Raw genomic sequence first — 25,732 nt, 5'->3', positions numbered from 1 at the left:
GCAAGTGTGAAAGAAAAAATATACCTATAATTCATTAGGGAAGTAATGATTTATACCGTGCAAGAAACTCATGTTACATTGCGAATGAGAATTACACACAAAAAAAAAAAAACATGATTAAAATTTTAGAGAAAACCATATTTAAATTGCTCTAGGAATTGTACTCTTCCGGTTTTAATTTTTAGTTGGAAAAGAATGTTTGTCATCAGTTACATAAATAGTAGGAAAAGAATCAACCATTGTCATAGTGTAACTCAAAATTCAAAAGAAAACTGCAATTACATAAATTTAAAACTGACCCCCTCTAATTAAAAATTTAACTGCAATAAAACAAAAAATATATATCTCAATTAAAATATAAACAAATTAGTTTAGCCACCATAGGAGACAAAATCTGAGTAGTATCCGTTTCTTGTGAGTTTGCAAATGTATTTTTATTTTAATTTTTTACTTGAATTTTAAAAAAAGATATATATACATATATATAATTGTCAAAATTTGAATTTTGTCTAATTTGATTTTTTTAAAAATATGTAAAAGTTAAATTTAACAACACTAATCAATTTTGAATTTGAATTTAAATTTAAAATTACAATGGCAATTAATTTTGTCCTAACATGACATTTTGTGATGCATATAGATTTTAAATTAATATTTAATTTTAATGATAAATACAGTTTTTATGTGGTGCTAACACATGTCACTTTTTAAGATATATAGAAGATTACCTTATAAAGAAGAGGTTTAATTGACAATCCATTGCACAATCGTAAACAATGATTTATAGTCAGCAAAAATGAATTCATTTTTCATTACTTAAAACTCATGTAAGCAAAATACCATTAACATTTCCAAAGTATAAAAAGAAAAGTCCTCCTTTCTGTTCAAATTCATGGTGATGCTGCTACCTACAATACAATTTCTTCAATTGTTGATGCCAAGAGAAGCGTTTAGTTTGTCAACAAGATGGGGCAATAAGTTGATGCTGTCATGAACCGACTGCTCAACACAAGATTCCAGTTCCATTGTGGCATCACTTTTGTTCTTCTGGAGTTTGGCACTCTCAAACTTGTCTTGGCATACCATTAGAGACCTATTCAGTCTTTCCTGTAATTAACCACCAAAATTACATTAATAAACAGCCTTTTGCAGGAAAAAATTGAATCACAATTTACAGAAATTCAGGCTCAAAATAAGGATTGCAAAAAGTACTATGATATGATAAAATTTCAATTATATAACTAATTTTCAACATCCAATGTAGATATTAATCCAACTCCTTAAAATCGACTGTTTCTCGTCGAGGTCACTTTGTAGGTCAGCGTGCACAATCTGCAATGCATGGCTTCTCGCCCATGAAGCAACACCAACTACTACTATTATTTTGGAATGCATAGTTGTCTAATCTGTCTCCAATGCCACTACTACATCAGTGAACGCAAGAAGACAACAACCAATTATCAGATTATACAAGTAACAAACCCCACAACCCAAGCCTCTGTTGGTGTACGAGGAAGGAAGAGGGGGAGATAAGATGCCTACCCAAAGATAAGAACGCTAATCTGAAAAATAAATGATGGTTCAGAAATCCAAAACCAGGACTTGAACAGCCACCCACTAATAAGGGTTCACGGCAAACCTCCTCTGGGCTAATACAAAACCTAAAACTAGAGTCAATTTGATCCATCCTATTCCGAAACAAATCAGATGCAATATGCCTCTGAAAGAGACTTTTCCCTCTCTCTCTTCAGGTGCACAAGTGGCCCAAATTCTATTAGTACAGACATCTGGCAAGACTTCGGGTGGTTCATACATCTTAGAAGAATACGGGCAGTTGAATTAGCAAAAAAAAAAATTAAAAACGAAACATGCATGCAGTCAAATGCTTTTCCTGAACAATCTTTAAAGGAGAGGCATCCCACTTTGCAACAGATGCTCACTCTGTGAAGAAGATGCTGAGGATGTCAATCATCTTTTTCTTCATTGTAAAGTTACATGTCAAATCTGGTATATATTCTTCGACACCTTGGACACAAAATGGGTTTCATCCTAAACACCCTTGGAATTTTTGTTAGATAGGGAAAAGATGGCATATCTGAAGTCTCCTCTAAGATTTAGAACACTATCCCTGTAGCTGTATGGTGGGGTATTTGGGAGGAACATATGCTCAAGTCTTTGAAGACAGAAGAGACAATATTCTCAATCTTAAAAACAAATGTGTATTGTTGCTTGGTTTAGAATCAACTCTCATGATAGATTTTCTTAGTTCTTTACATTCTCTGTAAATTTGTTATCGATCTTTTGCTTAGCTTACATAGATAATACACTTATTTTACTGAGATGGTAAGCAAACAAATCAGAGACAAATTACCCATTCCACACAAACTAGTCATGCAAATTGCGAGTATCAGTTCACAAGCTTCAACAGCACCTGAATCTCACAAAAACATCAACATAATCAAGAGAGAATTATTTGGACATTTGGTCTCAATTCTCAGAAATAATACACTCTGGGATCATTATCTTCAAATAATTCTCTGTGGAAACTTCCTCTTCTGGCAATTTAGTAGCTGAGAGGAGGGGAAGAATATTTTATTTTGAATTGGTTGTAAGAGGAGAAGAAGAATATAAACCTTCCAATTATATCAGTGAACTTTTTAATTGATTCATGTCCCCCACTCCTCCCAAACGAAAATTTTATAGTATATAATGGATTCAACTACCTATTCAACCAGTAATTTAATATGCTGAATGAATATTCACTAGATTTTTTGGGTCGTAAGCATTATGTAGGAAAGATGATAGCTTGGTTGAGCTGATGAGGATGTGAGGAGAATCAAAATTAGGAGTAACTCAATCTTAAGAGATGGAGAAGGCAGAAAATAGTATCAACAATATTAAGGGTATATGCTATGTAGTAGATGTTGCTTATGTGAAATATCGAATTAGTTTATTTTATATGCATTACAGTTTAGCAGATCCGGGCAATGTTCTTGACAGTTTTTGGAGTATATTGTGCAGTACACTACAGTTTTAGAAGTTCGTTAGTCTGCTGGAAGACATATTATGCTGGCAGAGTTCATAAAAGATTTGGAAGTCAATACCTCTATGCATTGCTTGGACCATACGGATAGAAAGAAACAGGAGGTGCTTGAAGATAAAAAGGAGATGCCCTTTTTTATTTAGAATGGATGATAGCAGAATTTGTACTACTGGACGGGAATTTTTAGTTTTGGATATGAATGATATGGTGGAGTTGTTAGAATCTTGGGATATGTAATTGTAAAAGGCAAAATGGTCTAATGGACCCCTGCACTTGTAAGAGTTTGTATTATGGACCCTTTTACTTAACCCTTTACCAACTGAATTCTTCAACTCAATCAAAAGAAGATTTTTAAACCCCTCGTATCATGTGTGTAACTCACTTGCCCTTAAATAGATGACATGTCAAATCCAGGTCACATAAATTAATAACACGTCATTAGTATCTTCATTAACATTTTTAAAAATTATTAATTAAAATATAAAATAAAAGGTAAAATAATTCTCTAAATTCTTTTCTTTGCATTTAGGTTTCAGATATTAAAAAACTGGATATTTAAAAGAACATTCCGTCCACCTCCCCGACCCACAACAACTGTCACCACCATCCTCACAACCACCATCATCATCACCTCCACCCTCTTACTCTTTTTCTTCAATTTAAATATGTCTTCGTATAAAAGAAGAAGATAATCGGGAATGAAAGTCTTGAAAAGAAAATCTTGAATCTTGAAAATATAAGATCTAAATTGTCATCTTCCTTTGTTTCCTTTCCTTTTTTTTTCCTAGTAAGTCGCTTGTGTTGAAGAAGAATTTAGAGAGAAGCAAACCTATAATAAGTATTAACTGGTAAAAAAATCGAAAAGTTTACTCTTTAATGGTGGATTTGGTGAGACTAAAATGGAAAATAAAATAAGAAAGGAGAACGGGCCTGCTGAAGAAGATGAAAACAAGGTGTGGAGAAGAAGAAAAAATGGGTTTGGCGCGGGGATGAGCGTAGGGGATGGCTGAAAAAGAAGTTGGGGTGGGGGAAGAAGAATACTCTTTTTTTTTTCCTTTTTAAAATTTATTATTTTATAATTTTAAAGTTTCTTTTAGTTCAACAATGGTGAATGAATAAATGGGGAAGAAGATGACTCTTAATTAGGTCAAAAATTGACATTTGTTGTCTTTTTTAAGGTCTCACGCGCCTAAAATGTGTGTATCACACACACTTTGGATAAAAATGCCACATAGGATGACATGTCAAAAAAGAAGGTTTAAAATACTAAGTTTCAATGAGTTCAAGGGTCCAGTTGGCAAAGGGTTAAATAGAAGGGTCCAAAATACAAACTTATACAAGTTCAAAGGTCCATCAGACCATTTCGCCATTGTAAAACAAGTCCTACTTTCGTAATTCGGCTGCAGTACATATTGGTAGTGTTTAATAATAAAACTTTATCGTATCAAAAAAATATTTACAAACTTCAGCAAGTGTTGTTGGGCTAAGTATGTATGTGTTTGGTTTGTTTGGGTTGGGTTGGGGGGGAGTGATTGCACTTCTACCTAATCTATCTTATCTAGTACCCTTGAGACCTCGATTACAAAAAATCTCGACATGAAGTTTCTTGAGTTTTTTTCCTTAGATAAGATGCAATTTCACACTTATAAAGTAAGATATAAGGGCATTATCTGATCTGTAACATCTAATTTGTAGATCGTTTCCTTTTTGAACCAGAATGTGTCCCTGAGACACTACTAACCCAAAATTCAATTCCCTGATAATAAGTTTCTTCAAATCACATACCAATATACTTGATGATACCTTCATCAGAAGAACTTATCAAACAAGAAAGGAAATAGCAACTAGTATTTCTCAAGGTACTAGAGAAATTGAAAGGCTTAAATAGTAAAATTACTAACAAAAATTGTTGGAATCATTTATTTTTAGAAAGATGTTGGAATCATATTTTTCTAAAGAAAAAATGCTACTAAAGTGTGACTGAAAAGATTAAGCATTTTGATAGCAAGGTTACATTCCAAACCACTACTGTCTCATTTTAAGACCATCCAAATGCAATTAGATAAACTGTGATTTTATATTAATTGGAAAAGAAAGTCAAACATATCAAACAACACAATAAGAAATCAAAACAACAACTAAACCTCAAGGTCAGTTATGGGGAATAGATGGGCCAGTTGAGCAGAATTAAAAGCAAATGGTACAAGGGGAGGCATCATCATTCTACGAGACAAGAGGAACTGGTGAAATATTAGCACACAACATGGGATCTATACAGTATCATGTATGCTGGAAAGTGTGCAGGAAAATTTTAGATGGTGCTGCACTGGAGTTTATGGGCCTCATACAAACATTGAAAGAAAAAACCTTTGGCATGAGCTTGCGGCAATAAGAGGATTGTGGGTGACAGTTGGGTCATAGGAGGTGACTTCAATGTCTCTCTTTTTGAATGTGAGATACAATTGCATAAGAAAGTCAAGGCCTATGAGTAGCTTCAACGACACCATCTCGGACCTTGGCAACATGGATTTGCCTTTGCAGGGGGTGTTGACACCCAATTTTGACCGGCCTATAACTCATCTTCGGATTGCTATTTGATCGAATAAGTATTCTTTAAACTTATGTCTTTATTTATATGTTTAAGTTTTACCCAACTAATTATATACTTTGGTGTTCATAATTTACAAAATTGGTATTATTATCGTTATTATTATTATTATTATCATCATCATCACCATCATCATCTTAATATTATTTAATTCACTTTTTATGATTTCTTAATTCAGAATAATTGATTTTCAAACTTTCAAGATTTTATGTATCCATTTATTATAGTGAAATGATATTCTTATTATATATATGTAGTATTTTATTTAATTAAATATTCCTCCAAATTATTTAATTTATAACCTTTTCTATTCAATTCTATGTTAATTCTAGTCAAAATTTTATTCAAATCATGTCAATTCTAGCCATATTGCTTACAATTCATTTCAATTCTAGCCCAATTGAACCAAATGTGGCCTACAATTAAATCTCAAACCCAATTCCCTTTTAATCCATCCAGATGACCCAGATCCGATACGCTCTAATATTCAAGACCTAATCCCAAACGTTCATCCATCCGATCCAACGAACCAAATCAAGCCTCGTTTTCCTTTCCTTGTTTATTCATTAACCCCCAAACCCCGATGAAAAGATGCCCTTCCTTCCATTCAATTGCCCCATCTCCTCTGTCTCATTCCACATCAGGAACAACCAACTTCAGCTGCCTCTTCTCTCCTCCACCCCAACTCCATCGCCACACTCTTCTCTCTTTCCCACATCTAGAACCACCAATGAAACCCAAACCTCCCATCGTCGTCTTCCCCTCTTCCTTTTCTCCTTCACCGGCAAACCACCATGAAAAACCCTTTTTCCCCTCCCTTCTCGCTGCTCCGAGACCGTCGCTGCCTGCGTGTGGCCGGCGAGTCGAACAACGGCGAACCACCATCTCCCTCCCTCTGTCTCTCCGTCGAGGTCAATGAACAACAGCAACAAAAGCACTGCTTCTCCACCAGAGAACTCCGATGAAGCGGTGGACTTCGACGAAACTCATGCCACCATGGTTAAAATCGATTCGGCTGGAATTTTCAAGAGTTCATTGTTTTAATGACGGATCCGTAAGAAATCCATCCTGAGTACGTTTTTCGAATTGCAATTTTGCCTCTTCAACTCTTTGTTTTCTTTATGAATTGATTTTTTAAGATATCATCATTTGTTGTAATTTTGGCTTAACCATGATCTTCTGCTCAAATAGTTTCTTTGATATTTTATCAATATTTTAGCCTTATTGAAGCACCAATGTGTCCTATTTTGTCCTAAACATTCAATTTAGAGCCTTTTCAATAATTTTCCTATATGTTAGAATGTGATTTGTTGTCCTTATATTGTAGCATTGTTAGAGCTGTTGATTTGATCTAATTTAGTGATCTTAATTATAACGCCCCATAGCTTCTAAGCAAAGATCCAAACCATCCTCCATATGCATATAGGGCCGAACCCGATGACTTCTAGGTTGTACATATATGTTAAGGTCCTTTTCTAAGTTTTTGAAGTGTATTGGATGTGGTTTAGGGTCATAAGGAACCTCAAACGCCAAGCCAATTTAAAAGCATTTCTATCGGCTAAGTTTTCACATAAGTTCATATAAGGGTCAACTTCAAATGATCATATCTCTCAGCATATAAAGAGTTAGGTGGTCAATACAACAACAACAACAACCCAGTGAAATCCCACATCGTGGGGTCTGGGGAGGGTAAAATGTACGCAGACCTGACTCCTACCAATGTAGGACGGCTGTTTCCGAAAGACCCTCGGCTCAATAGAAGCATAGAGAAAAGTCAGACAAGAATATTAAAAGTAGGTAAGTAGATAACGAAAGCGGTCCAAACAATAGTATAATCAAAGCACCAAAAAAACAGTAGATATTGTTAGATAATAACATAAATACCATAAATAACATAAGATAACATAACATACATAACATAAATAACATAAATCAGAGTACAAGAAATCATAGTGCATTAATACGCCTACGGATAAGGGGGAATAATGTCACTATGTACTAGCCTTCTACCCTAATGTGTGTCCTCCACACCCTCCTATCTAAGGTCATGTCCTCGGTAAGTCGTAAATGCGCCATGTCCTGTCTGATCACCTCTCCCCAGTATTTCTTCGGCCTACCCCTACCTCTTCTGAAACCATCCATGGCCAACCTCTCACATCTCCGCACTGGTGCGTCTGGGACTCTCCTCTTCACATGCCCAAACCATCTCAATAGCGTTTCACGCATCTTGTCTTCCACCGAGGCCACTCCTACCTTATCTCGAATAGTCTCATTTCTAATCCTGTCGCTCCTGGTATGTCCACACATCCATCTCAACATTCTCATCTCGGCAACTTTCATCTTTTGCACGTGGGAGACCTTAACTGGCCAACACTCCGCCCCATATAACATAGCTGGTCTAACCACCACTTTGTAGAACTTGCTCTTAAGTTGTGGTGGCACTTTCTTGTCACATAACACACCGGAGGCGAGCCTCCATTTCATCCATCCTGCCCCAATACGATGTGTGACATCCTCGTCGATCTCCCCGCTATCTTGCATGATAGAACCAAGGTACTTAAAACTACTTCTCTTTTGGATGGCTTGGTTCCCGAGCCTAACTTCCGCGCCAACCTCCTGAGGAGTCTCACTGAACTAGCACTCTAGGTACTCTGTCTTGATCCTACTCAGCTTAAACCCTTTAGACTCCAAGGTGCGTCTCCAATCTTCCAGCTTAGCGTTAACTCCGCTAAGAGTCTCATCGATGAGGACTATGTCGTCCGCAAAAAGCATACACCATGGCACCTCACCTTGAATTTGTCGCGTTAATACATCCATCACCAAGGCAAATAGAAACGGACTAAGAGTTGATCCTTGATGCAACCCCATCACAACTGGAAAGTGTTCTGAGTCCCCTCCTACTGTCCTTACCCTGGTTTTGGCACCCTCGTACATGTCCTTGATCACCCTTATGTACACTACAGGTACACCTTTAGCCTCCAAACATCTCCATAGTATCTCCATAGGTGGTCAATGACCTATCAAATTAAAAATCTATGAGTCTTCTTTCCAACGCCACCAAGTTTGCATCATTTGGAGTTCGGAGTAGAAAATTAAGGTTGTTTTACTAGAGCATGTCTGGACTGGACGATTCGGTGAGCTCACCGAGCCAAATTGGCTCACCGAATGGGCCTGAAAACCTTAACTCTGATTATTATGGCGATCTAAAGCACCCTTTCGGCGACTCGCCGAATAGTTCGGTGAGGAGACCTCTAGATCACCTACTTGGTCGACAGAATTCATTAAAAGATCATTTTCTTTGATTTTTATGGTCTTCTTATGTTTTAAGAAGGATATTCTTGACCTTTTACCCTTAATTAACTTCCCTGAGTCTATCTTATAGCCTAATAGCCTCCTCATTCACGCCTAATTCTTAAAAAAATCAAACTTGCACGTTCTAAGTTCTCTCAAGGAAGAAGCTAGGGTTCTTCACCTTCAAGCCTCAGTTCAAGGTTTCAAGTCGGTGTTTTCCTTTCAAATATGTAAGGCTTCAATAAGAGTATCCTTTCACTCCCATGCCTAAAGTATTTTGATTCTCAAGAATTTTTCAAGATTGTTAGAAGCAAAGCTAGGGCTTTTTATGAAATTATGACCTTTCTTCACTACGTCATGTTTTCATTGTTTCACATTGGTTTTAAAACCTTATTATACTGATTTAGCATGAGTTTCTATGATTCCTTGAACATTTATGGCTTTTAAGCATGAAAGCAAGCATGATATGATTTACAACCTAAATACAGGTTATTTTAAGATGTGATTTTTTAGCTTAGTCTCACTTATGATTCAAGATATGACTTTGAGCTTAGTCTCGCATATGATTCAGATATATGGTCAGTTTTTATACTTATGACCGTTAATATGTGTTTATGTATTTTGGGAGGACTATTTAGCACCGAATGGACTTTAGGAATGAAGGCTTCCGTTTAGCGTCCGTGGACCTTTAATAGCAATTCCTACGTCCCATAACTACGTGCTACCGTAGGACTTGAGTATACCACTTTGTCGGACAACTCTATATGGACCTGAGAGGCAAAAACTAGTAGATCCACATAGATATGATATGGTTCTATATCCTGACAAAGTTTAGGGCAACCCTCCCAACTGGGTTAGCTGTTGGACATCATAAGCTCACATGGTGTATGTCGGTTATAAGAAACTACCCAGTTTTATGCATTTTTTATGATATGATCTTCACTTATTATGGTCATTTTAAGTATGCTATTTTATGTATATGTTTATGCAAGACTAATGAAATAGACTCATCTATATATCTGCTTTTGAAAGAAGATTTTGAATGGTATTTAGACATGAACTCCAACTATTTTCTCTTCAAGTTCTCTCACTGTGTATATGATTTTTCAACACCTTGTTACACTGTTTCCTTTATGGCATGTTATACGAGTATGTTGGTGCTCCTTTCATACTCAGTGCATTCCACGTACTGACGCATACGTTCTCTACCCTGCATCCTTTTATGATGTAAATTCCGGCATTCGTTCTCAAACTCGTGGCTAGTGAGTTGCAGCAGTTCCCAATCAGCAATTGGTGAGTCCTCTTTATCCGAGGACTTCATGGAGTAGTTTTAGTTAGTTCTTTTACTAAGTTATGGTAGTCGAGGACCATGTCTCGGCAAACTTATTTCTTTTGATTTAGATATTAGAGGCTTGTTTCAGACGTTAGTTTTCAGTCTTCATGGATATGTTATCTTTTTAATAAGCTCTTTTATGCATATGTTTCAACTACTGCTTAGTTTTCTTATGATATGCTTTGAGGTGTTATGCCAAGGGTTAGCTTGGAACCACTCTCTTCATGGAGTAGTATCGTGCCTCTAATCCGATTATTTTTCCTTAATTAGTTTCGAAGGAAAAGAGGGTTTTCCTTTTCTAGTTTTGATTCAGTTTGTAGAATGAGTCGTATAAAAGTCCCATGCTTTTCCGTTGGGAGCTCTTGCACCGTTAGCCGCTTTTCAGCACACAGTACGACGCGTTTTCGTCACCCCCGGTGGAGCCCAAGCTAACCATCTTGATTGTCGGAATGAAACACCTCATATTTATAAAAAGTCCAGAGAACAATTTTATTGATGCAAGGATGCAAAAATGACTCCATGTGTTTGCCACTTTGTTCTCAACTCTTCTAACCTCCAGGTCGCTTACAATATTATTAAAGAAATTTTATTTTTAATTGTTTCAAACTCTTTTACTACTTTATTTATGGTTAAATTTCTATAATTTGGTTGTTGAATACGTATACATTGGCAGTTGATTTAGTCTACTTAATTGCTTGAGACTATTCCTTTATTTGATTTCATAATATTTTTACTGCCCTTAAATAATTCCTTTTGCATTATTTACTGATTCTTACTATGCTATTTATGGTAGACTCCCTCTAGCATGATTGACCAATTCAATTAACAATTGCCTTCAATATATGTGGTAGAATTCATATGTTCTACTGTGTTCTCTTAATTAGTTTGAAAAGATCTCATTTGTTTTATCTATGGCAACCATGAGCATAATTGAACTGACTAGTTTACATATCAATTAGCTCTTTTCCTTATACCTTATTCAGATAAATTCTTACTTGTTTATTGTTTGTGGTAGACTTATCTAATGTTTGGCCTTAAGAATTGGTTCTCCTTATTTTTAAGTGATTTTTCTTGCCTTAAACAAATCTGGAGAGATTCCTACCTATTTATTTATGGAAGACTTCGATTATTTTCTGCCTTGAATTAGTTCTCCTTATTTGTTTAAGGAAACAATCTTCCTTGATTTACTCTTAATTAATTCCCTTTCTCCTTACTGTTTGGCCTCCTATTTACTATATAAACATAACTCCCTATTCACTTTTAACAGGTTTTAAATATTATAGTTCGAGATATGAAGAGTTCACCTAGGTTGGAGACGAATCTGGATGAATTTTGTTATTAAGGAGTTTTAATTTCTTCTCTTTATGTTGTTTCTTTAAAGTATTGTTTTATTTTGGTTTGAAATAATTTTGTATACAAACACTGATATGAATAAAGGAATTGGGCACTGTCTATGGGAGAGGGGAATCCAAATGCTACTTGATATTTCTTTCACTTTTATCGCCATTTGCTTGTGTGTTAGAAAACATGCCTATAGGAAACAATTGCTTGATCGTGTCTTCAAAATTCATGCTACAACTATCGCGTTTAGAATTTCAGATATTGATGTCTGTTAAATGTTGACTTCATATACATTGCTTAAGTAAAATGGTCTACCATTCATATGCGTTCAAAATTAACCACTTGACTCGAATATTGTCCTAATGTTCGCTATTAATGTTGGTTATTTTCATAGCATGCGCCATTTAATACTCGTTTTTACTGTTAATCTATTAATGAATTTGGTGTCCACTCTTAATTCGATTCTGATCATGTTTAATGTTGATTAATGATTAAAAAGCATGCTAAGCTGCATATTGTTTTTTACCCTAAAAATCATGATTATAGCATTCTTTCATCCCAAAACATGTCTAAATAATAATTATATAATACCATGCCTATTAGGAAACTAACAATCTGCCATCATGATATTATTTGTTTACATTGTGATTCTGTCTGTTTAGACACCATGCTTAGGTTCAGTTACATTAATATCCTGCACGCATAAATCATATGCAATTAAACTTATTTTCAGACTACTTAGCTCATTCATCTGGTTTATAGATGATGCCTATAAGATCTTATTTTCAACATTTCCAACATTGTATTTTAGAAATCATGTCTTAGGACTTTAATTTCCTCCAATGTCATCGTTTAGAAAACATGAATATAGGATCTTATTTTAGCATGTCTATATCAGTCACATAGATATCATGCCTTAGTATTTGTATTATACAACGTATATATTTCTGCCAATTTAGAGATTTTAATAATAATTTTTTAGCATGTCATTTTATATAGAAATCATGTCTGTAGGTATTATTTAGTAATTTCAGCATGTCAACTAACCAGATATCATAATCATAAGCCCTTATTAAATAATTTCTAGCATGTTACCTCACATAGAAATCATGTCTATAGGTACTCTGTATTAATTTCAACATATTAATTCATATAGAAAGCATGTCTGTAGGATTTATTTAATATTTTTAGTACGTTATAGAAACCATGTCTATAGGACTCGCTAAAAATTTTCAGCATGTTAAAATTGTCAAGCATGCCTTTTCTTTTATTACAATCAGCCTGCAATAAAAATTGTCCTCACGTCCATTAATTGAACTTTGCCTGCATATTATTCATGTTTTGCATCACAATCTATATATTTGATTATGTATGCACACACATAATTTGTCATGGCCTTCATAATTTGTATATGTTTTCAAGCATGTTAATTAATTAATTTACAAGCATATTTGAGACCTTTTACTTGCTAATTGCTTTCTAGCCCTACTTGTTTTGTTTGACGATAGCAAGTTTAATTAGGAGCCTGATGATTCTTCTTTAAGTCTAGAACATATCCTAATAAAAAGTCCAATGCCTCTTGGACATTAAGTTGGGAAAATAGGCACCTTTTAGGGCGTTCGTTTTATTTTTTTTTAGTTCGCCTTTAGGATAATAATAAATGAACCTAGGAAGGGTAGAGGTAGATAGGCTCTTCGAAAATGATGTAAGATGACCCGAGCAGAAAATGACAAACTTTATATTTGTCTTCCGTTAATAAGTCGGGCACTGATCCGAGTAGGATAAACACTAACTTTAGGCTTAATTCAGTCCTTCTTCTTATATATTTGTCACATGTGTTATTTGGGGTAGCCAATTAAAAATGACTTTTCTTCTACATTCAACCTTGCAAATTCTATCTTCTCGTTTGCCTACTTCTTTTCTTCATGTTTCATGTTAGTTAATGTTTAACTTCTACTATTTACTTCTTTTGTATTAAAATCTTTTCATTGCACTTATCACTTAGTCTTTTTTTAAAAAAAATCAAATAATTAATGACCTTATAAGATCTGATCGAGACCCACCTTTGTGTACCACGGAAGGTGTCTAACACCTTCCTTTTAAGGTAATTTTAATATAGAATCGAATGGTGTCCTAGCGCCTTTAATTTATTAGGTGGCAGCGCTTCTCTTTAAAATCCTAAAAAGAGTTTTCACGTTGTTGCAATCCCATTTTGAGAAAAAATGGAGCGAGACAGCATGGCGACTCTGCTGGGGATATAGTTAGGTTCTTACCGTTACGTGTCTTGTATTTTATATGGTGTTTATTTCTGTATGTTTATTTCATTTTAATGCTTAATCCATTTCCATGCTATTTCATTTTCTTTTTCCTTATTTAGTTTATATATGTTTGATTGTTTATTCCACGCTTAATTCCTTTAATTTATTTTCCTTAAATTGTTAATCTTTTATCTATATTTAGTTGCTTTTTCCTTACATGATTGCATGCTTTATTTGTTATGAATTATTTTCTATTTTCAATTGTTTACATGCCAAACCCTACCTCCACCCCTTTATGTGTTTTATATTATTATGTTTCTTTTTGCTTTTATTTAATTTCATATACATTATTTTATATTTATTTATTACTACTTTCCTTAAACTCCCAGAAACAGACGTCCTACCTTGGTAGGAGTAAAGTCTGCGTACACTCTACCCTCCCCAGACCCACGATGTGGAATTTTACTGGGTTGTTGCTTTCCTTAAACTGCCTATATGTTAATGCTTTTCTCTAAATGCTAATTATTATTGTTTTAATAAATTAGCATTCCGCTCATAGTTCACCCAATTGGGAAACTTTTTTTCATGATGTTGTGCCTTTGCACTTCTCACAAAATCCTCTTCAAAAACCCAAATTAGAGAGTTGGCAGAAGCGTGGATATAAGCGGATAGTTTATGCTACTGTAGGACCACACGTGTCGTATAAGAATACCTTCAGTCCGTATCTATCAAATTCTTAGAAACTTAGGATAGTATTGTACCCATCCTTGTAAGGTCATGCATGCATAAAACCCTAGGTGGATTGACCCTTGTGTCAATCCACATTATTAGTAGCCACCCTGTTGTCTAAAAAGGCTCAACACCCTTTAGACAAGTTCATATTGTATGTCAATGTGATTGTAATAAAATAATCCAAGCCAAACTATGTACAAATAGAGTTTAGAATTTGGTTGTTGTTTTGTTTGCAGAATCACAATGGCCACCCCAAATTTTGTCAATACTCGAGTGATCGTAAGAGTGAAATCACAAACTAATGAATTGGTGGAAGGACATGAAAAAGGACCTTGAAATGAAAGTTTGCCAATTATTGGGTGGCCTAAGCTCCCTCATTTTTGTCATTCTTGACCGGTACTTGATTAAGGCTTTGTTGAAATTTTGGAATCCTGCAAGGATGGTTTTCAAGTTCCATGACTTTGAGTTGAAGCCAACACTCGAAGAAATTGGTGGATTTCTTGACCTGCCCTATAGTGAATGTGATATAATTGTACCTCATAAACAATCACCAAAGAAATTTCTAAGAAGCCTGAAATATAATCCAAATTTAACTTGTTTAGATTTTGGATGGATCTCTTTAGATTTTCTGTATTCGCGTTTTGGTCGTACGGATGGCCACCACATTTTTGACCAAGCATTTGCTTGCTCTACTAAGAAATGGGAGAAATATCGCCTAAATGTTTTTGCTATCGCCTTATTGGTTTGTTTAGTTTTTCCTAGAGAAAGGGGGAAGATAGACACCCATTTGAGCTCTGTGGTTCGTGCTTTAGCTCGACGAATGGACAATCATATGGTAGTGCCCATAATATTGGCAGAAATGATGAGAATTTTGTCCGCATGTGTCAAGGGTAGAAGATTTTTGAAGGATGCAATTTTTTATTGCAATTATGAGCAATCGAACACTTTTATAAAAATGCAACTTGATAAACATTTTGAATGGTATAGGCAACAAAATTGCTAGTCATCCAACAAGAATGAAACATTTTATTGCCCCTGTTGGTGCTGAAGATTGGTTCGTATTTTTGAAGGAACCCTATTGTTGTCACATTCAATTTAATACTTTTCGTTGAACACTCGTCATGCCATAGTGAGAGGTGATGAGCTTTACTTTATTCAGCTTATTGGCCTAAAGGGCGTTAAACCATATGCTCCTGTTTGAGTACTCCGTCCATTTGGACAGATTCAAATGATACCATTGAGGTCCAATATGGATAACTATGAGTATGATTTTTGGATCATATGCTCCACAAGTCCACAACATACTACGAAGATGGAAGAGGGTGATAACCATTGATATTTGCGTGCAACAAGCCTTCTGCACACTCGAATACTATGCAGGGATTTTAGAAGATGCTGAAAGCAGAGATCTAAGTGGAGAGGGATATCCTGGACTTGCTGATAAAAGAGAAAGAATGTGGGCACGCAATTTGCTGAACTATGAATATGATATCACCCTAGAGATGAGAGAGCAGATTATGCTCAATTATTAGGATCAACATTGTTGAAGTTTTAGGACTATTTTCTATTGTTATCCCTTTTCCTCAATTTTATTTCCCATTCTTTATTTTAGTTTTCATGTTTCAAGATGATGTACTAGTTCAAATTTCTCAATGGAATAAATAGCGTACTTTCTTTATCTTCTCTTTTCCTAACACTTAACTCCAAATTGGCAAAATAAAGGTTAAATTAATTGTTGTGCATCACTTATTAGTCGTATTAGGCCTACATTTGGCTCAACAAGGTCCCTTGCATTTAGGACGTTTATATCAAACAACATGTTTATTGTTATAATATCGCTATAATCTGCAACGTGTTTATTGTTATAATATTGCTCTAATCTGCAACGTGTTTATTGTTATAATATTGCTCTAATCTGCTAACAAGCTTTCTCTTTTCTGTTGATTTTATTTTTCCCATCCCCAAAGGTTGATCTGTTTGTGCATGTTGGCCTACTATACACGATCCAAAGGGGCTCCTCCTTCTCCTGCTGCTCCTCCTCAAAGATTAAGCTACAAAGAAAAGGGCAAGATGGTTGATATCAACAGCATCAATGAAGGAATTGATACTTCAAAAGGGGGACATCAATCTAACGACCTGGTTTCAAGGCTTGAACGGAGAATCCTAGAGTTAGAAGAGGAGATGGCCAACATGCGTGATTTAGCCAAATTATCACTCTCTCTTGGCACCACTTTTGGGGAAAACAAGGATAATATAGCTACTACCAATCAATCCACTCTCCCAAACCACCCTCCACCACCTAATACTATCCCTCAAACTCGACAGAGCTCCACTCACATGCCTCTTCCAAATCACCTTCCAAATCACCCTCCACTACCTAATACTATCCCTCAAGCTCAATCAAGCTCCTCTTACATGCCTCTACCAATTACCATTATCATTATCAACCAAATATTTTCGAGCCTACTCTATACCCGCATACCTTCGCCTATGCTTATGAAATACCCTCCAAATCCACTGCCAATATCTCTCATGCCCATGTTCCCGGGAACTAAACCCATAACCCATTAAATGTTGAAACCATCATGTTAACCCATCATTATCACGAATCAGAATCTTCTCAAAAAGGCATGCTGATAAAATCCATGTCAAAGAAATTGGCTAATAGGATGCAGAATGTAGAAGGAAGTAAGAGAGTGGGTGGTTTGAGTTATGAAGATTCGTGCATACATCCAGATGTTGAGCTACCTGAGGGCTACAAACCTCTGAAGTTTGAGTTGTTCAATGGCATTGGAGATCCCAAGGCCCACCTACGAATGTATTGTGAAAAATTGGTAGGAGTTGGAAGAGATGAGAAAATCAAAATGAAGTTGATCATGAGAAGACTCATAGGGGAAGCTCTATCATGGTCTATTGAACAAGATTCCCAAAAATGGTCCGAGTGGGTGAACATGGCTTTAGAGGTAGGCCTAAGACGACAAATAAGTGATGTGCAACAATTAATCCAAGCCTTATTTTGCCAATTTGGAGTTTAGAATTAGGAAAAAAGAAGATAAAGAAAGCACGCTATTTATTCCATAGAAAAATTTGAACTAGTACATCATCCTGAAACATGAAAATAAAAATAAAGAACGAGAAACAAAACTAAGGAAAAGGGATAACAAGGGAAAATAGTCTCAAAACTTCAAAAATGTTGATCCCCATAATTGGGCACAATCTGCTTTCTCAACTCTAGGGTGATATCATATTCATAATTCAGCAAATTGCGAGCCCACATTCTCTCTTTCATCAGTAAGTCCAGGATACTGCTCTTCACTCAGATCTCTGTTTTCCGCATCTTCTAAAATCCACACATGGTATTCGAGTGTGCAGAAGGCTTGTTGCACGCGAAAATCAATAGTTATACCCTCTCCCATCTTCATAGTATGTTGTGGACTTGTAAAGTATTTGATCCAAAATCATACTCATAGTTATCCATATTGGATCTCAATGGTATCATTTGAATCTGTCCAAATTGATGGAGTACTCGAATGGGAGCATAAGGTTGAATGCTTTATAGGCCAATAAGCTCAATAAAGTAAAGCTCATCACCTCGCATTATGACATGACGAGTGTTCCACTAAATGTATTTCCATTGAATGTGACAGTCAGAGAGTTCCTTCAAAAATACGAACAATCTTCAGCTCTAACAGGGGCAATAAATGTTTCATTCTTGTTGGGTGACTAGCAATTTTGTTGCCTATACCATTCAAAATGTCTATCAAGTTGCACCGCAACTTTTATAAAAGTGTTCGACTGCCCATAATTGCAATAAAAATTGTATCCTTCAAAAAATATTCTACCCTTTGACACATGCGGACAATCTGCTCATCATTTCTGTCAATATCATAGGCACTAAAGTTACCCTATGATTGTTTACTCCCCGAGCTAAATCATGAACCGCAGAGCTCAAACAAGTGTCTATCTTCCCCTTTCTCTAGGAAAAACTAAACAACCTAATAAGGCAATAGCAAAAGCAATCAGGCGATATTTCTCCCATTTCAAGCAAATTCTTGGTCAAAAATTTGGTGGCCATCCTTAAGACCAAAACGCGAATACAGAAAACCTAAAGAGATCCATCCAAAATCTAAACAAGTTAAATTTGGATTATATTTCAATCTAAGGCTTCTTAGAAATTTCCTTAGTGATTGTTTATGAGGTATAATCATATCACATTCACGATAGTGCAGGTCAAGAAATCCACCAATTTCTTTGAGTGTTGCCGTCAACTCAAAGTCACAGAACTTGAAAATCATCCTTGTAGGATCCCAAAATTTCAATGAAGTCTTAATCAAGTACCGGTCAGAAACGACAAAAATGAGGAAGGTTAGGCAACCCAATAAGCGGCGAACTTCCATTTCACAGTCCTTTTTCATGTCCTTCCATCAATTTCTTTGTTTATGATTCACTCTCACGATCATTCGGGTGCTGACAAAATCTAAGGTGGCCATTGTGATTTTGCAAACAAAACAACAACCAAATTCTAAACTCCATTTTGGCATAATTTGGCTTGAATTATTTTATTGCGAACACATTGACACATAATATGCAACTTGTCTAAAGGGTGTTGGAGCCCTTTTAGACAACGGGTGGCTATTAATAATGTGGATTGACACCAAGGGTCAAACCACCTAGGAATTTATGCATGCATGACCCAATAAGGGTGGATACAGTACTATCCTAAGTTTCTGAGAATTGGGTAGACACGGACTGAAGATATTCGTATGGGAGAAGGCGCGTGCGTGGTCCCATGGTAGCAAAAAACTATCTGCTACCCACGCTTCTGCCAACTCTCTAATATGGGATTTTTGAAGAGGATTTTGTGAGAAGCGCAAAGGCACAACATCACGAAAAAAGAAAAAATAAGAGGTTCCCAATTGCGGCAAGGATGAGCGAAATGTCAGTTTATTAAAACAATAACAATTAGCATTTAGAGAAAAGCGGTAAAACATAGGCAGTTTAAGGAAAGCGATAATAAATAAATAAATAATATAAAATAATGCATATGAAATTAAATAAAAGCAAAAAGAAACGAAATAATATAACACATAAAGGGTAGAGGTAGGGTTTGATAAAGCAACAAATAAAGCATACAAACATGTAAGGAAAAAGTAACTAAATATAGATCAAAAATTAGCAATTTAAGGAAAACAAAATAAAGGAAAGAGGAAAGGGATTAAGCTTGGAATAAACAAATAAATATATATAAACCAAATAAGGGAAAAGGAAAGGAAATAGCATGGAAAAGGAAAGAGATTAAGCATGAAAATGAAATAAACAAATAAACAAAATAAACAAACAGAAATAAAGCCACGAAAAAATAAACCCCACATAAAATACAAGACACGTAATGGTAAGAACCTAAGTATATCCCCACCAAAGTCGTCATGCTATCGCGCCCCATTTTTCTCAAAATAGCATGGTGACTCTTCTATTTTTAATCCTAAAAAGAATTGTCACGTCATTGCAATCCCATTTTGAGAAAAATGGGGCGCGGCAGAGGGCATTCTACACCTGGACTGGAGGAGATGATCCAACTCAAGCATCAAGAATTGATAGGTTCTTGATATCCCCAGAATGGACTGATTGTTTTAATGTAATCAATCAATTAGCACTCCCTCGTGTAGTCTCCTACCACAAGCCTATCCTCTTAAAATGTGGGGATTGGGAGTCTAATCCATCTCATTTCGAATTCGAAAATATGTGGTTAGAGGAAGAGGGCTTCTTGGAGAACGTCAAAGCATGGTGGCAAAGTTACCCTGTTAATGGGACACGAGATTTTGTCTTATAACAAAAATCTCAGACACTTGAAGAAAGATATCTCAAACTAGATTACTGGAATTAAGATGTCTTTGGCAAAATTGACACTAACAGAAACAGGATACTGGCGGAATTAGTTGCTATTGAACAGGCTTCAAAGAATAGAGCACAATCACTAGAAGAAAAATTCAAAGTTCTATGTCTCAATTTGGAACTGCAAAAACTAGCAAAAATTGAAGAAGTATCTTTGGAGGCAAAAATCAAGATGCTTGTGGCTGAAAGGGGTATAGGAACACAAAATACTTTCAAAAAGTTGCCAATGGTCACAGGAGGAACAATACCATCGATAAACTCAACATAGGTGAAATCGTGGATGATAAAGTTTTGATCAAAGAAGACATTTTGAGTTTCTATCAGCAACTATATACTGAAAATGAACCTTGGAGACCCACTGTTAGCTTTGAAGATGTGGCATCCATCTCGCTGGATGTAAGGGACTTGCTGGAAAGGAATTTTGAAGAGGAGGAAATTTATGCTACCATCAAGGCTTGTGCACCTGACAAGGCTCCGATCCTTGACGGATAGATAATGGCCTTTTTCCATAAGGCATGGGAAAACATTAAATATGAAGTAATCGGGGCCTTAAACCACTTTCACCATAACTGTCATATGGTCAAGTCCTATGATGCTTCCTTTATTTCCTCATTCCGAAAAGAAAGGGGCAATAAACTAAAAGATTACAGACCCATCAGTCATATTGGAAGTGCGCACAAGATAGCAGCAAAGATTCTTGCATAGAGACTCAAAACTGTAATTGGGAAGCTGGTTTCAGGCTACCAAACTGCAATTGTTAAGGGTAGACAAATCTCAGATGTTGTATTGATAGAAAATGAGGTGTTGGATTGGAAGCAGAAATTAGGAGAATTAGGAATAGGTGGATCAGGTGGATCAAATTCAGTCTAACAGTAAAATACTCTCTGCTCATAACAGAGGGCCTGCAGATTTTTTTTAAAAAAAAAAAAAAACTGGTGACTTTGGGCCTGCAGGTTTTTTTTCTCCTCAAAACGGGATAAGGCAGGGAGACCCCCCCCACCTTCCTTTCTTTTCATCCTTGCTATGGAAGGTCTTAGCAAGATGCTCCAAAAAGCATGTTGACTGCAATGGATTGAAGGCTTCAAAGTAGGTAGTCCCACCGGAAACAAGGTCACAGTTTCACATCTGCTTTATGCGGATGATACTTTGCTATTTTGTGGGGCAGATAGATCACAAGTGATTAAGCTAAACTTGGTTCTGCACATATTTGAAGCTATCTCTGGATTACATATAAATATCTCAAAAAACACCATCTATTCAGTAAATTCAGTGCACAATCTAGCAGAGCTAGCAGGAATCATATTTGCAACATAGGCTCCTTTCCAACAACTTATCTTGGGCTGCCTTTAGGTGCAAAACTCAAGGCTAACGAGATCCTGTCGGGAATACTTGAGAAGTTCGAAAAAAGACTATCAACATGGCAAATGCAGTATCTTACTTTCGGAGGAAGAGTAACATTTATTAACAGTGAATGGACCACATCCCTACTTTTCATATGTCCCTATTCCCTATTCCAGCAAAAGTTCTCCAAGAGCTTGACAGAATTAGAAGGAATTTTCTATGGGAAGGCAATAACGAGGATCAAAAGTTCCATTTGGTTAAATGGGCAAAAGTGACATAATCTAAATCCCAAGGGGGTCTGGGTATCAAAGATCTTGCAGCCCACAATAAAAGCATGATGATGAAATGGTTATGGAGGTACGGAACTGAAGACATTGGACTGTGGAAAAAAGCTAAACATGGCGAGCATACTCTCTGGTGCACGAAAATTTCAGCAGATGCATATGGAGATGCTCTATGGAAAAGCATCAGTAAACTTTGGCCTGATTTTGCTGAGAACATCACATTTAGAGTGGGGAATGGCTCCCACATCAAATTTTGGAGGGACATATGATTGGGAGATACACCTTTGGGTGAGGAATTTCCAAGTTTGCACATCATTGCAGCTGAACCAGATTCTACCATAGCATCCAACAGATTAGACAAAATTTGGGATCTAAGGTTTAGGAGAAACCTACATGACTGGGAACTTAATGACATATTGGCCCTTTTTGCCAAATTGCAGCCTTGCTCTTTTTCACCTCAAGAGCCTGATAGATTGAAAGGAGGTAACTCAAGAAAAGGTCACTACACAATCAAGGAAGGCTATGGAAGCATATAAGGAACTCAATGATCGACAAATGGGCATGGAAGCATATAAGGAAGACTAAATTACCTATCAAAGTGATCTGTTTCAGCTGGACTACACTGCACAACTCATGCCTCACACAGGATAATCTCCAAAAAGAATTTCCAGCTTGCCAACTGATGCTACTTCTACCACAAGCACACAGAAAGTGTCAACCACTTGCTACTGCACTGCCCAGTTGCCTCAGACCTTTGGAATATGTTTTGCTGTTTTTTTGGTCTTTCCTGGGTCATGCCCTTCTCTGTTAGGGATGCTCTTGAAAGTTGGAGTTCACGGGAAGTTGACAAAGCCAACAAGGTTATCTGGATGATGATCCCTGGGGCTACCTTTCGGTGTTTATGGACAGAGAGGAATAAAAGATGTTTTGATGGAATTTCAACTTCTAGAAATCTTTTGCAAGGCAGATGTCTAGTTAGCCTTTTTAGATGGTCCAAATTGAACCCTGTAAATAATTTAAAACTCTTCTTGGATTTTGTTAGCTCTACAGTTTAGGAAGAAGCTACAAATCCTTATTTTTTGTGAGCTAAACTGATCTATCCTTGTAAAGCTTGCATCTTCTTGATGCCTTTAAATGAACCTACCTATTTTATCAAAAAAAAAAAACTAAACTCAACTCCAAATTAGATAGGGTCAGCTATATGAATACTCTATATCAGCCCCACTCCACTTGGTCTCTTCCTTCCAATACTCAATAAGACAAATTAAAGGTTTTATAAAACCAAAGGTTCGTTACAATTCAAACTTATCGCTACTGACATAAAAAAAAAAGGGCAGCCCGGTGCACTAAAGCTCCCGCTATGCGCGGGGTCCGGGGAAGGGCCTGACCACAAGGGTCTATTGTACGCAGCCTTGCCTTGCATTTCTGCCAGAGGCTGTTTCCAAGGCTTGAACCCGTGACCTCCTGGTCACATGGCAGCAACTTTACCAGCTACTGACATAAAAAACTCAAACTAAACTAAAAAAACTCTTGGCAGATACCAGACCTAATGTAAGTGCACCAATCACAACTAAACCTTAATCGAACTTGTTGGTATTGCTTGCATGGATACTTTGTTTCTACTATGTTTTATCCACACCGATTGGAAAAGACCATAATTCCTTTTACATAGCTCCCCTCCGTGTAATTTTAGATCTACCTCATTTCCTTTAACACCATCGATCATCATGGTGGCACATCTAACAATCAGTCCATTTCGAGATTTTTATAAGAGACAGTGTTAAACCACCTCATGCTAACACCAATATACATAAAATAAATCTATTTTCACCAAACAGACAATTTTATGTTGAATTTGGTATGATGGAAAACATTTACTAGGAAAATATACTCCATATGAAATTTTTTAATGTTTGTACTGAAAAATACTTTATAAAAACAATATTTTCTACCAAGAAGGAGAAATACGTTTCTTCACTTACCAGGAGAAACTAGTTTTCTTCTCAAGCTTAACTAACACGTGAAGATTTTCCATCTTCAATACTGAACAATATCACCAAAATACTATTCTAAGAGCCTATCATTAACACGTGTGTCGCCTATGTCATACCAAACCGTAAACTATAAAATGATTCCCCTAAGGAAAAACATTTCTACTGAATATATTTTCCTCTATACCAATCACAGGCAACAATAGTGTACGAAGAAGAATCTCTAAAACATAATTGTATACCCCTTCACCTGTCTTGGTATTTTTTATAATGGAAAACAAGCACGACCAACGAGATCCCGAGAATAACATAGGATTTCACCCTTAATAAAATGATTTATGGCCACTGATGTTTTTAGACCACACATTTCAAAAGGCTTTGTTTCTTTCTCAAATTTTATACCAAGCCAAATGGTATCACATAAATTGGGACTGGGGGAGTAACAAACAGCATATTTTCTTTGTTTAGATATGACCTCAAACTCATACAGCAAGAAAAAAATAAAATTAGGAACAAAGAAATCAACTTTACCTGAAACTTGGCCATTTCATTCTGGAAAAGATTCTGAGCATTGTGCACAGGAACACTGCAGTGCTCCACACAGCGCCCAATCTCCTCTTGATTTCTTCTCCTATCAAAGCATTCGTAAGCACATCTGTAATAAGCTTGCTGCACATACCCATTAAAAATTAACAAAAAAGGACCCGAATTAAACATACTATTATCAGTGTAGGGGTAAATAGAGAGCGAGAGAAGAGATTGCAGAACCTGAAGAGTGAAACTGACATGATCATGAATACCAGCGAATTGGGTTTGGACAGATATGTTAACTTCGTTGATTTTTTGCTTTAATCTTTCTGAAACTATCCTCTCTTCAGCTGCTGCTATTGCGTCCATTTTTTTTCCAATCTGTAGATTTCTTGAAACCACAATACACCAATTTGTTCTAGTTAAGGTGGCAAGAATTGTATTACAATTCTGAAAATCAAGATTTAGGGCTTTAGAAGGGTTTAAGGATTTCGCACTAAGCCCTCTCTTTTAGTTTTTTCTTTTTTCCACCCGACCCCAACAAGAGTGTTTTCACTTTACTTCAACGTAATTTGAAATTTCAATTTATTGGTTAATGTTAAAAAAATTATTAGATAGGGTGACTCTTTTAAAATTAATATTAATTAATGATATATGTTATAAAACAAATTAAACTTAGCAAAAAGAAAAAGAAAAACGGATATAGAAAGAGAGAGTGGAGCAGTATTGTCTGTATATTCATATTTGCATAATAGCGGTGGCTATTTATAGCCACTGCAAATGAAGAAAGCTAACAAGTTGAGGGGATAAAGTTGGGGGACAAATTTTGGTGGAGAGAAAAATGGAAGGAATGACATCCACTTGTACAAGTCCACATGTAATGTGTCTTATTAAAAACTTTATAAGAAACAATATACATAGTTATCCTGAACACCCATAAATGTTGTGCCTGTTAAAACCTTACTAGAAAAAACCCAATGGGAAAATTCTAGTGAAAGAAAAAGAGTACACACATCTAGTAATACGTCTTGATTGTTACCTCATTAAAAACCTTACCCAAAAAAAAACAGTGGGACAAAACCTTGGTTAA

At 36.0% G+C, this 25,732-nt stretch overlaps 1 protein-coding gene across 1 annotated transcript; it reads right to left on the bottom strand.

Annotated features, from left to right (window-relative positions):
* Nucleotides 1–791: 791 nt before the first annotated feature.
* On the bottom strand, nucleotides 792–25,198 carry LOC129900244 (uncharacterized). The gene is made up of 3 exons (XM_055975171.1): nucleotides 24,883–25,198; nucleotides 24,646–24,783; nucleotides 792–1,107 (listed from the first exon to the last, which is right to left on the bottom strand). The coding sequence occupies exons 1-3, from the start codon at nucleotides 25,009–25,011 to the stop codon at nucleotides 925–927; spliced, it is 450 nt and encodes a 149-aa protein (XP_055831146.1). The 5' UTR covers nucleotides 25,012–25,198; the 3' UTR covers nucleotides 792–924.
* Between the last annotated feature and the right edge of the window lie 534 nt (nucleotides 25,199–25,732).

This window comes from Solanum dulcamara, chromosome 8 (genome assembly GCF_947179165.1).
Source record: "Solanum dulcamara chromosome 8, daSolDulc1.2, whole genome shotgun sequence".
Taxonomy (NCBI): Eukaryota; Viridiplantae; Streptophyta; class Magnoliopsida; order Solanales; family Solanaceae; genus Solanum; species Solanum dulcamara.
Note: the sequence above shows the minus strand (reverse complement) of the source record. Positions and strands in the feature narration are given on the sequence as shown.

Coding starts and splice junctions, on each gene's coding strand:
- LOC129900244 (XM_055975171.1), bottom strand. CDS start 25,011: ATGGACGCAATAGCAGCAGCTGAAGAGAGGATAGTTTCAGAAAGATTA. Junction 24,784..24,882: donor ATGTCAGTTTCACTCTTCAG/GTTCTGCAATCT, acceptor GGGTATGTGCAG/CAAGCTTATTACAGATGTGC. Junction 1,108..24,645: donor ATGAAATGGCCAAGTTTCAG/GTAAAGTTGATT, acceptor GGTTAATTACAG/GAAAGACTGAATAGGTCTCT.